The 12839-nt window shown below is 36.0% G+C and overlaps 1 protein-coding gene across 1 annotated transcript; it reads left to right on the top strand.

The window, feature by feature from the left end:
• Positions 1–251: 251 nt before the first annotated feature.
• Positions 252–12770, top strand: LOC306887043 (phosphatidylserine lipase ABHD16A-like). The gene is made up of 20 exons (XM_079444511.1): positions 252–435; positions 2046–2102; positions 2226–2292; positions 7044–7130; positions 7313–7398; positions 7490–7563; positions 7695–7802; positions 7942–8056; positions 8823–8924; positions 9049–9112; positions 9203–9252; positions 9422–9545; positions 9661–9765; positions 9856–9919; positions 10192–10248; positions 10347–10409; positions 10489–10565; positions 11751–11849; positions 12019–12065; positions 12169–12770. Exons 1-20 carry the CDS (start codon positions 334–336, stop codon positions 12250–12252), a joined length of 1632 nt encoding a protein of 543 aa, XP_079300637.1. The 5' UTR covers positions 252–333; the 3' UTR covers positions 12253–12770.
• The last annotated feature ends 69 nt before the right edge of the window (positions 12771–12839 follow it).

The following is a 12839-nucleotide window of genomic DNA, read 5'->3' on the forward strand; positions in this document are numbered from 1 at the left end:
ACTGCTCCGTGTGTGTGTTCACTGCTGTGTGTGTGTGTTCACTGCTGTGTGTGTGTGTGTGTGTGTGTGTGTGTTCACTGCTGTGTGTGTGCACGTTGGATGGGTTAAATGCAGAGCACGAATTCCGAGTATGGGTCACCATACTTGGCTGAATGTCATTTCACTTCACTTCACTTAATGAAATGGGTAAATTCTAGTCCACACTCCAATACAGTAGGTGGCGATAATGCACCTTAATGTTGGTGCTACCCGCCATAAAATCGAAAAAGAAGAAGAAGAAGAAGTGGTACTTCTGATCCTCGCAGACCGCCGTAGTTCCTGACCGATGTGAGAATGGCCAGCTGGATGTGGCTCCGGTGCCTTTTCGGGCCCAATCTACATCGGATCCACCGCTCACCGGACCAGACACGTACTGACGGCAGACCTCCCCGCAGGGTACGACTCTAAATTCCCCTTTAAACTGAGCCATAGCCTTGAAGCACTGCTGAGATCAGTCCCGCAAGAATGTGCGGAAGTGCATTATTGTGCTATTGGGGTGTCTCAAATCCTAGTGAGCTGCCTATCTAGACAGCATTTGATCATCATACGCGATTTGATTTGATCCGAACGTTTGGAATAAGTTCAAGTGATGTCCTAAAACACTCTCTAGATAGGCAGCTCACTCGGTTTGCGACACATCCACTGACAGAGAGCTGTTTGCTAACTGAAGAGCGCTGATCTCTAATGGTCGAGTGACAGGGCAGTCATCTTCATGAGGAGCACAACCATAACAACATTATTATCGCAGCCATGCGCCGAATTATGGCCTTTTTATTCTGTTTCTATTTGGTTTAGACATCTGGCATTTGTCATTGCTACGAATCATACTTGGACTGTTGCAAAAATAACGGAATAACTGATAGTCTCACACCATTTAAAATACAAAGGAAACTTTTTTTGTTTTTACTACTGTAAAATAAATAATTTATACAGTAGGCTCTCCCTCAAAAAAATTATATATATATATATATATATATATATATATATATATATATATATATAGTTTGTTTGTTTAACATTGTATTGGCTAAAACTAAATCGAGACTGACAGATATTCTTGTAACCATCTATATTTATCTAAATGTTTTCATGTCTAGTAATTTTTTTCCTGTTTTTGTTTGATTACTTTTAGTTATGTGACCCTGGACCACAAAACCAGTCTTAAGTCGCTGGGGTATATTTGTAGCAATAGCCAAAAATACATTGTATGGAATTGTTGATTTTTCTTTTATGCCAAAAATCATTAGGATATTAAGTAAAGATCATGTTCCATGAAAATAGTTTGTAAATTTCCTACCGTAAATGCATCAAAACTTAATTTTTGACTAGTAATATGCATTGCTAAGGACTTCATTTGGACAACTTTAAAGGCGATTTTCTCTATTTTTATTTTTCAGATTCCAGATTTTCAAATAGTTGTATCTCGGATAAATATTGTCCTATCCTAACAAACCATACATCAATGGAAAGCTTATTTATTCAATTTCTCAATTTCAAAAAACTTGCCCTTATGACTGGTTTTGTGGTCCAGGGTCACGTATTTCACTGTAGCAAATTTGTGTCAATAAATAGCATAATCAGCACTATAACTGTAAAAACACACTATATGGATGTTGAATACTTTTTATAACATTAAGAGGAACAGCATAAATAATGATATTCTAGAACTAATAGCCTACTAGTTGTCTTGGGATATAAATTAAAACTATTTAAAAAATGTATTTTCATGTGTTTAAGACATAAAATGTTTTCTTGTGGAATGAATTGTTTTAATGTGAAAAATAATGATACCAAAAACAAAAGAAATGAATACAGTGAACTGTTGACGAGTAGATACGCGAGTACATTGTGTCCGTCAAACCTATTTTTGGTCTGTATCTAAAACCAAGTGACCAGTTTTTTTTGTAATGTTTGTGGTATTAATAAGTATAGAAACTATGGTCACCATGGCAAACTTTTGTAAAGATACATCAAACTCATAACGGGCATGTCTTTATCTTATGTAGGGCTGGAATTATCAGCCCAGAGGTTTGGAGAGACACACAGACAGCATCCTCGGTTGGGTATGTGATCACAGTTTCATTGCACATTTTTCTGCAGTTGGTGTAGTGATCAAATGTTAAAAAAGAAACAGCCCAAAGGTTTTGTAATGTGAAGTTTAATCACTGTCATGTGTTGTCCTTCAGGCCTCAGTGCTGTGGTCTCTGTCCTACTACAGTTCTCCACTGCTCCTCTGTTATCTCTATAGGAAAGGTAAAATATAACCACATATACTATCATATAACCACAAACCTATTTTTTATGTGCTAAAATTATAATTCTACTGTCCAATACACCTACAAATAAAAAGTGTATTATACATGCAGTAATACATTTTTATTTTTGTTTCCATTTTGTTACTATGTAAATATTTAGTGCTGTCAAATTATTAATCGCATCCAAAATAGAAGTTTTTGTTTACATAATGTGTGTACTGTGTATTTATTATTTATATATAAATACATGCATGTATATATTTAAGAAAAATTGTATGTTTATATATTAAATATTTATATAATATAGATTATATGAATATAAATTTGTGCATGTAAGTACATGTAAATATATATATATATTTTTTTTTTTTAAAGATTGTGTGTGTGTGTGTGTGTGTGTGTTTATATATACATAATAAATATACACAGTTGTAACAATTTATAAGCTCAAAAGGGAATTGTATATAAATAATTGATTAATTACAATTATTTATATCAGCTTACAGTAATAACTGTCGCAGAATTAAATTGCCATCAGCTGATCTGTCCGTCCAGGGAACATTCAGTGTAAGTTTGTATCAACTCTAAGAAAGGGTATTTCCTTGGCCACAGAAAATACTTTCCTATTAATGCATTAGAGCATGTAGCAAGGGTCAAATCGTAAAGGGACATTTAATATGCAAGGCAGAATCAGAAACTCATGTAATTTGTGCACACAACTTTTATTAACTAAACACTAACGCAGACTAGTCTAACAAACATGGGAAAGGCTAATGAGCGTTGATGGATGAAACCATCAGGAAAACCAGAGAATGCAGTTATGGAGAAAGTCATTTAACCACCCGAGTAAAACCATCAGCGCCATTTATAATGGGGTCTATAACTTATACTAAACCTCTGTTTCGTTTAGTTAAATGTTATACTTGCACTGCCTTTGGTCGGGTCGGGTGTCCGGAATGCAGTCTCAGATGAAAGTCTTAATGGTTTTGGAAAGTCTTAAGTTTTGGACTCCCGATCACGTTCTTCCGGGTTGAAGAGTGATGAATTCCAAAGATGTTCTCAGGTAGAAATGTTCTTCCAAGTATTGAATGGAAAAAAAGAGCTAAGAAAGAGATCTGCTGAGGTCCAAGGAGCTTGGTTGAATGGAAAGACACAAAAACTTAAGAGGGTCCAGAAAAAGTTCTAGCTCACATCCTCTTAGGATCTAACAAAACCGCAGACTGCTTGGGCATCTCTGAAGTGACAGCTTATCTGCTATAGAGGTCACACCTCTGGTGTGTCAAATACCCAATGGAGTCCAGGATTTTTGGAGGGAAAGTTTTACGGCCCTTTGTCTCTGAACATGGTAATTTGCATAGGTAATTTGCCTGGGTTAATGCACAAACTTCTAAAGATTCTTAGGACACTAATATGTTGCATAGGTATCGACATGTAATATTCACTCTCAATTAGATCATCCGAAGACGAATTGATAGAGACTAAACATGATGCAGCTAAAGTGATATTACCTAGTGATCTATCATAAGCATGCAGAAAACCGTGTACTATACACAAAAACATATACAAGAACAGTAATAATATACACAATGACCTGAAGATATGTGTGTTCATTCAAAGAAAGTTTTTTCTATTAATTAATTAGAGAAGATTCTATTTTATGACGTAATGTGTAGGGCTGTAATCAACCAAAGAAAATCTTGGTCGACTGAAGTCCTGAAACTTTCGACTAAAAATCGATTAAAAATGACGTTGTGGAGAAAAATAAAACGTACGTTACATTAATTAGATACGCACTGTGCTCAGTACTTGGTAGCCTTGTTGTCTGCCTAAATTAATTATAAATAAAAATAAAAAACTAATAGGCTATTTGTAGTATATTAAATCGTTTTTGACCTAATTATTTTGCACTGAAATGAGTCTGACACACGAGTCTGTCGTCTCTGACAGCGGTGCATCACGTGCACCTGCGCAATATCATAGCCTGTGATTTCTGAAAACAGTACTATGTTGTCAACTAGTGATATCACAAGGACTTTTGAGGAATGTGCAACATAATTTAGAAAATTATTTTTGTCATATGTTATAAGTATAACTGTCAGACACTATCATTTCAGCCGCTCTGCGCAGCTCGCACAGAGCGAGGCTGAACATAAGAGCTCAGCTTCGCGGCTGAGACACGAATAGACTTAAAGCTTTTACTCTTAATAAACACAAAAGGCGCGTCCACTTTAATAAAAAAAGACTATTTATTAAACAAACAAGAGCAGAAACCAAATAAAGTGCATAACTGAAAAATAAAGCATCTTAGGCTCAAAACTAACACAAACAGTGCGCACAGCGCAATTGCGCGTTAGGCTACAACAAATACAAATAAAGTGCCCAAATCCAATAATACTTTAAATAAATGTGCAAAATTATAACATTTGATTAATGTCCAAAACGAAATAATGTAAAAACAATTAAATAAACAAATTGAAATATGCCAATTCTGATATGTTCATGTAGCCTACTCAAAAACAGACAGGGCAACCTAACGCAGACAAGTTAGCTTACCGCTTTCAGATGATACGTCATGTTTGTCGTCGAGCTGTGGAAGGCAAACTGTTGCTTGCAAACTTTGCATTCAACCTTTTTCCCGTTATTAAGTTTAACAAAATGCTGCCACACTGTCGATTTTTTTTGTTGTTGACATGTTAGAATAGGACTGATGTATATTGATATGTGTTCCAAACCGCTGAGTCCACTAGCTTATTATTAAATAAATAATATTCAGCATCAAACCTTCTAAAGCCTACTTATCTGTCTCTCTTCTCCAGTGGGTTGGGCTAATCCAAAAAAGTGAAAATAATGGGGGTGTTCTGAAAACAGACTGTTACCTGTGAAACAGGGGTGCTCTGAAAACACCCCCATTAGCAATTAGTGCTTTCCACCTGATGAAATGAGCGCTGCCAAACTGATGAAATGAGCGCGGCAAAAAATCGACCAATCAGATTTTTGGTCGAACCAGACCGTATCGACCAATTAATCGACTAATCGACTGGGACGTTACAGCCCTAGTAATGTGTCTTTCCTAAGAGGAAGTGTTGCTCTACCCGCATTCCATTGAGCAATAAAACAAGTGTTATCACAAGTGTTATCAGATGGGTTGCCATGGAACCAGGGGCCTGGAGTCGTTGACCGACATACCAGCACCTGTATGTGTATTGGGTGAGGGGGGGGTCTGTGACCATTTGTTAATCTAATAACTAATGGATTTGTTAAATCAAATGCAAAATTGTGTCTGATTGGTCAAAATGCTACACAGTACACATTACATATATAAACAAAAACTTTTTATTAATCATTTGACAGCACTATAAATAATATACAAAATATTGTGCATTTCTGCATGCAGATCTTAATGTCATTATATAAGCAGTTGTTGATTGGTTCAGACTTAATGTTACGTTCAGCAGGTGTAATCATATCATATGAGTCACAGGCTAATGCTCTCACAGTAGTGCTGTATGTATTTTTAGTCTGGTTCATAAGAGGTTTCAGACCTGAAGAGCACTGATGTTCAGGTTGTGAATGAGATGTGCTGTAGTTTACAAACTGAATAAGCTCTTTTACATCATGACTAAGGTATGATCTTGTTTAATTTGAGCATTCGAATATCTGAATCAAAGAGGTTATGGTCCAAGTGTAATATTAAGTACTGAATGAGGTACATACAATGCAGTCCACATACTGTATTTTAATTTTATATCCAGTATGAAGAAGTTATGTGATTATGGTTGTATTGTATATCTTATTGATATTTTAGCATCAATGCCGTGTATTGTGGTTCGAGAGTGTGTTGTTTTCTTGTTGTCTTTGCTGTTCTCTTGCATGAGAGAGTCTGCGCCTTACAACGATGTGGTTAATGGCATGCTGTAATAATTGTGTAATTTAAATGACAATCAAGCACTGTTAACTGTATTTGATATTGTTAGGTTACGATGATAATGAAATAACATAACAGATTATATGATTTATGCAGATTAAAATAATTACTTTATTTAAAATAATTTATTCTGCTGCCCCAGCTGAGCCAGTGTTTCCAAATTTTTCCACCGCGAAAACTGATATGTATTGTTTTTCAAAATCAGAAACCCAAGCAGTGATATTCATAATATATTATTTGTACCATAGGCTCCACTGTTTGAGAACAATAGAGAAAAGCTTGACCCCTAATGCCCCGTGTTACATTTTGACATTTCTATCTGTTGAAACTTTCATTAAATGTAACCCTTTTACCATTACTAGACACATATTACACCTAATAATAAATAGAACATGCAAATATTATTAGCAAGCTTTATGTGAAGTTTTTACCTACACGTAGTAAACATTAGGTGTTATTTAAGGCTAATTTACATGAAGGCTGTGATAACACATCTATAATGTAAATCCATAAAAGCTATCACAACCACAAACATTGGTGGAAATGGCATGTGATGGTCTGATTTACTTTTACTTTTCAACCAGTTCTAACTGATGCCTCGAAGTCACTCTTGTGATTCAACAAACCTCATTTACACATTTAAAGAAGCTGAATTGAACTACCAAAACAACATTTAAAATCACAGAAAACAAAAAATGGCAGTTTGCATGACTCTTTCACGTCTGGCCATTCTTGTTGAGCTTTGAACAATATTTATTAATGAATAATAAATAATGTGGTGAGGTATTGTGTGCTGTTGATCAGAGATGATTAATATGTTGTAGGGTACATCTGCAGCAGTAAGCTGGCTCCTCTCAGTCAGTATGTTGGCACAGCGCTGGTCTGTCTGATAGGAGTGGCCTGTCTGAGAGGTGACAATATTTTACTTTCATTGTGTATTTATTAGTAATGTTTGTCTGTTTAATTACCATACTTTTATAGTTGATATTTGTACTTTAAGTACATTCACTCTGTTGTAAACTAACATTTAATACAGCTGTAGGTTAAACATGAATTGTGCTTGCTTGTGTTTTTACCGCTGTGCTGTTGTTAGGTTGGGGACGCTGGAGAAACCCAGAGTACCTTCAGTTCATCTCCATACTGGAGGAAACCAGGAAGAACAACACGCCTAACAACAAGGTGAGACCGCAGCTGTATCTTAATAGGAACATTCCCATAGAGCTTTGCTTTAACGAGTCCATTAAATGAATATCGATTCTGTCCCATTCAGAAAAAACTTGCATGTTTTGACTTTGACTTCAAACACTGGCCAGTAGATTTCAGCTGGAAAGAAGTCAGTAGTCCGTAAGTAAAATCTGTTTCTCTCTTTCTCTTGGTCTTTGAGTTTTAGAGGGGTTTGCTTTAATTGGGTGTCATCGGCTAACTCTTGAGATGTGTGCATGTTTCTAATGTTCTTGCACTTCCTCTGACTGCAGGAAGCTGTCTAAAGGTGGCGTGTCCCTGCTGAGGCCAGAGCCGAAACACAGAGGAGCAGCAAACAGTGTGCTAAATTCAGTTCGCACACTACCATGCCACATCTTAAGGTTAGAGTGTGCGATAATACATTGACAGATTTGCAGTGATTTACTTTTACTTTATTGTTAGGGTTGTACAGATACATAGGTTTAGATTAGAGATCACCACCAGCATAGGTTCTCATATTTGTGTGTGTGTTTTGTGTAGTTATCTGATAGTGCACTCGTTCGGCCGGAGGATGCTGTACCCGGGCTCAGTGGGTCTTCTGCAGAAGGCCATGAGACCCATGTTACAGCAGGGCCAGGCCAGACTCGTAGAAGAGGTAACACACACACAAGTACAAACCCATACTGCAACACATTCAAATCACTTCTCAGGAAAACGTTCTTATTCGGTAATTTTTTTTTTTGCAGAAAATTCCATAAAACAGCATGTAGGTTGTATTATTCAAAAAATCAATTTGAGAGTTACCGTGTTTGGCTTGAATTATATTTACACTGATAAATGCATATACTGTACACTTTCTATATAGTTGTCAATTTCTTTGAAAAATATTTAGAAATTCCTTATTCAGTATATTGTTTTTGAAATGATTTTGAAAATGTCTCTTATGCTCATCAAGGCTGCATTTAAAATACAGTAATACATTTAAATAGGAATATTTTTAAGAATTTTTTTTCAATACAGTATATTTTAAAATGTAATTTATTCCAGTGATGGCAAAGCTGAATTTTCAGCATAGTTACTGCGGTCTTCAGTGTCACATGATTCTTCAGAAATTGTTCCAACATGCTGATTTGCTATTATCAATGTTTAAAATAGTTGTGCTACTTAATATTTCTGCTGCTTAATATTTTTGTGGAAACTGTGATGCATTTATTTCGATTTTTCGATTAATATTAGTTTCAAAAGAACAGCAGTTGTTAAATGGAAATCTTTTGTCACATTATAAATGACTTTCCTTTTGATCAGTTGAATGAATCCTGGCTAAATAAAAGTACTAATTTATTTCATTAAAAAAAAATCACACTGACTCTGAATTTGAACAGTATATACAGTATATGGATTATATGTGTGTTTATGTTCAGTATGAAGGTCAGCGGAACAAACTGGTGGCTTGTGATGGGAATGAGATTGACACCATGTTTGTAGACCGGAGGAAAGATGGAGGACAAGCCGGAAAAACTCTGGTAAGAACGTTTATAGTGTGAAGTAAATGTACACACTACACAACAGAGGAAAGGGAAAGAAATAGTATATTGCAATAACATTTCCTCTAGCCACTTTCCAATGCTGATATAATGTGCATCACAGGTGATCTGCTGCGAGGGAAACGCAGGATTCTATGAGGTCGGCTGCATGAACACACCACTGGAAGGTAAATGTTTGCGGCTCAATGTGTCTGTGTTATTTTTTAACATTAAAGCACTAGAAGCATGTCAAACTGTTTCCTCTCTTGTGTTTACAGGTGGATATTCAGTGTTGGGCTGGAATCACCCAGGGTTTGGCGGCAGTACAGTAAGTCAACATCACCCCATCTGTTCCTCACACTGACCTTGGCATAACGGCACACAATTAATGCCACAAGTAATGTTGTATTTGTATGTTTTATCTAAAATGTAAAATGGATGGAACCCTCTGTGTACCCTTTTTTTTTTTTTTTTTTTTTTCTCTTCTACTTTTTCAGGGAGTTCCATTTCCTCAAAACGAGGCAAATGCGATGGACGTCGTCATTCAGTTTGCCCTGCACAAACTGGGCTTCCAGTTGAATGACATTATTGTATACGCCTGGTCAATAGGGGGCTTCACAGGTAAACAATCCCACACCAGCAAACCAGCCAATCACTGATCAGGAAACACTGATCCACCACAACAGAAAAAAAAAGATTTATTTGTTTTCATTCTTAATATGTTGCTCTATTTTAGCCAGTTGGGCTGTGATGTCTTATCCAGAGATCCGAGCTCTGGTTCTAGATGCCTCATTTGATGACCTTTTACCACTTGCGCTAAAGGTCATGCCTGACAGCTGGAGTGAGTGTTTTATTCTTTTAATTTCTACTCAGTTCTCTAAAGAGCGACCCAAAATATGAATGAACGAATACGTTTGTTTCCATTCCGCAGGACCCTTGGTCACCCATACAGTGAGGCAGTACATGAACCTGAACAACGCTGAACAGCTCTGCAAGTTAGTCACCTTTATTATGATTTATTTAAAGGGATAGTTCACCCAAAAATAAAAATTCTATCATTAATTACTCACCCTCATGTCGTTCCAAACCTGTAAGACCTTCGTTCATCTTCAGAACACAGATTAAGATATTTTTGATGCATTCTGAGAGCTCTCTGACCCTCCCATTTAATGACAGAATTTTCCTTTTTGGGTGAACTATCCCTTTAATAGTAAAACAAAAAGTTAACAGTTTGAGCATCATCTAAATACTTTGGCTCTCACTTCAGGTACCAGGGGCCAGTGTTATTGATCAGAAGGACCAAAGATGAAATCATCACAACCACGTGAGTTATCCCGGACACAGATGAACACATTGATGCTTGCGAAGGCAAAAGTGATTTGTTGTTGCTCTTGACATGGCATGTATTTTGTTTTGATACAGGGGTCCAGAAGACATCATGTCTAACAGAGGGAATGACCTGTTGCTCAAACTACTCCAGTACAGGTCAGACCCAAATTACACAAACTGCTTCATCTGGTTCTGCCCTGTCAGTTGGTTTCATCTCTCCTTCTCTGTCTCTCAGGTATCCTAAAGTCATGACAGAGGACGCTCTCAGAGCAGTCAGGCAGTGGCTTGCAGCAGGGACACAGATTGAAGAAGGTGTGCTTTTATAGTTAATTTTAAGGGGTTAGTTCACTCAAAAATGAAAAGACCTCTTATGAAAAGATATGTTTGATGAAAACTGAGAGCTTTCTGACCCTGCATAGACAGTAATGCAACTACCACATTCAAGGAAAGGTTGTAAGGACAAAATAGTCCATGTCGTTATTTTTGTTTTCTTTGCATACAAAAAAGATTTTCGTAGTTTCATAAAATTAAGGTTGAACCCCTGATATCACATGGACAATTTTTTGGGCCTTGAACATTTTGTATTATTTATTAATATTAATAATAATTAATATTTTTTCTCTTGGTTAATATTAGAAGTGGATAATATTACTAATTTTATAAGTAATATAGATTATTAATCTTAATGTTAAAATTAATAATATTAAATACATTTTTATTCTCTTAGTCATTATTGAAAAATAATATTTTATGGAAATATGTATTAATATTAATATACATTTTCAATTCCTTAATATGGGAGGTTGAGTATATTAATGAATTAATTTATATAAATTTAATTTATCTTTTTCTTTACTATGTGGCATATGCCTGATATGTAGCATGTAAAACCCTGATTTATTTTTAGTTTTAGTTAATTTTATTTATTTTAACAGGGTTTTTCAAACTGGGTTCCAAGGAGTGGAAAAGTATAAAAATGAATAAGTAATATCAGTTAGAATATACAGAATTTATGACATTATGGTTTCATTTTGCTTGGTGCTTGGTTTTGACTGGTCAAAAATCATCAGATTAATCATAGTTATTTTATTAAGTTGACAGCCATATTTTCTTTCATGTTTGCACATCTGACATTAATCATTGTAGATAGAAAACAGATAGTGTCTGTTTAATCTGTTTTATAAATATTTTCCAGATAATTCAAGATTTCATCATTTATATTTTTTTGTACAATATAAATTGTCTTTATATTGTACATAAATATAGCTGTCTTTTTATAATTCCAGAAGTGGTTCCAAGAGGATAATCATTTGAGAATTAGAAAGTTTGAAAACCCCTGCATTAACATTGGCCATAGTGGCAGTTATGAACTCTAATATGAAAAGAATTCTGATGTCGTCGGTATCAGCCAGAATTTGTAGATTGGTTTGTTCTGCTTCCTCTGTTTGATTTGGCTCTATTAAGCAGAATGTTTAAAAGTGCGTCATTGTTCCTCAGAATCTGTGTGCACAGGCTATGAGGTGGATGATGATTGGTGCTTGTCTGTGCTGCAGTCCTATCAGACAGACAGAGAGACCCTGTTCCCCTGGAGTGTTGGTACGTGCTTCACACACAGTAGCCATGCTAACGTCCAGAGCTTAAATGGGCTGGTGTGATAGAAACGAGGAAGTTAAGCAGTGACTTCCATCACTATGGCTACAGTTTCTGCTTAAAACAAGACAAACATTTGACACTTGGTGATCTGGTCTTCTGTCTTTTGTTTCAGGTGAAGACATGACACTCGAGGGCCGAAGGCAGCTTGCTCTATTCCTGGTATGTTACAAAAATAAGAGTATACCCAGTAAATAAAAATGCTACTCCTTCTCTCTCTCTATATAATAGGTCATCAATCTAATGCGACTTTCCTCTCTCTCAGGCACGAAAGTATATGCGAAACTTTGAGACGACACACTGCACTCCACTCCCTATTTCTGAGTTCAGGCCTCCCTGGAAACTGTAGAGCACTGATGAAACTAACAGGAAGAGAGTGCTGGAGCTCTGGAGGGCAGAGGTCAAAGGGAATCACATTTGAGTCAGTTCTGTGGGACGACATTTAGAATTAGTCGTTCGTTTAAATGTGACAGGATTACTCGTTTATGTTTGTTCGCATGGTTTGATAGAGACATTTTTAAATTATTGGTTGTGCTCTGCCTCCATCGCAGTGTGTATTTAACATGAAGATCGGAAAGTGTTGATGCTCAGGTTTGTTGTCACGGTCGTGGCGTTTGTTTCTTTTGAGAGACTCTCAGTGACGGGACTCAAAGATCTCTTGCCTCTTTCTCAGTCTGTATTCATTTTTATTCTCTATTTTGTGGAGCACTGTAATTATGAACAAATCGTATCGTAAAAATGTTCTGAATGTTCTATTACATGAATATTAAATAACACCAGGGGATACTTTTTTTTGTGGTCGGGTTCCTCTGTCTTCTATCATGTCATTATTTGAGGTTGACAATAAAAGTTTCTTATTTGAAAGCTAAATTGTTTTTGTTTGTTTTTGAAAATGGGAACAATCATTGCTGATATGCTGCATATCATGTTAACTTT

Source organism: Barbus barbus (genome assembly GCF_936440315.1).
Source record: "Barbus barbus genome assembly, chromosome: 21".
NCBI lineage: Eukaryota > Metazoa > Chordata > Actinopteri > Cypriniformes > Cyprinidae > Barbus > Barbus barbus.

Bases quoted from the DNA above. Each gene is read 5' to 3' on its own strand.
- LOC306887043 (XM_079444511.1), top strand. From the start codon at position 334: ATGGCCAGCTGGATGTGGCTCCGGTGCCTTTTCGGGCCCAATCTACAT. The intron at 8,057-8,822 runs GTAACACACACA...GTTTATGTTCAG, and splicing joins AGGCCAGACTCGTAGAAGAG to TATGAAGGTCAGCGGAACAA. The intron at 9,113-9,202 runs GTAAATGTTTGC...TTGTGTTTACAG, and splicing joins CATGAACACACCACTGGAAG to GTGGATATTCAGTGTTGGGC.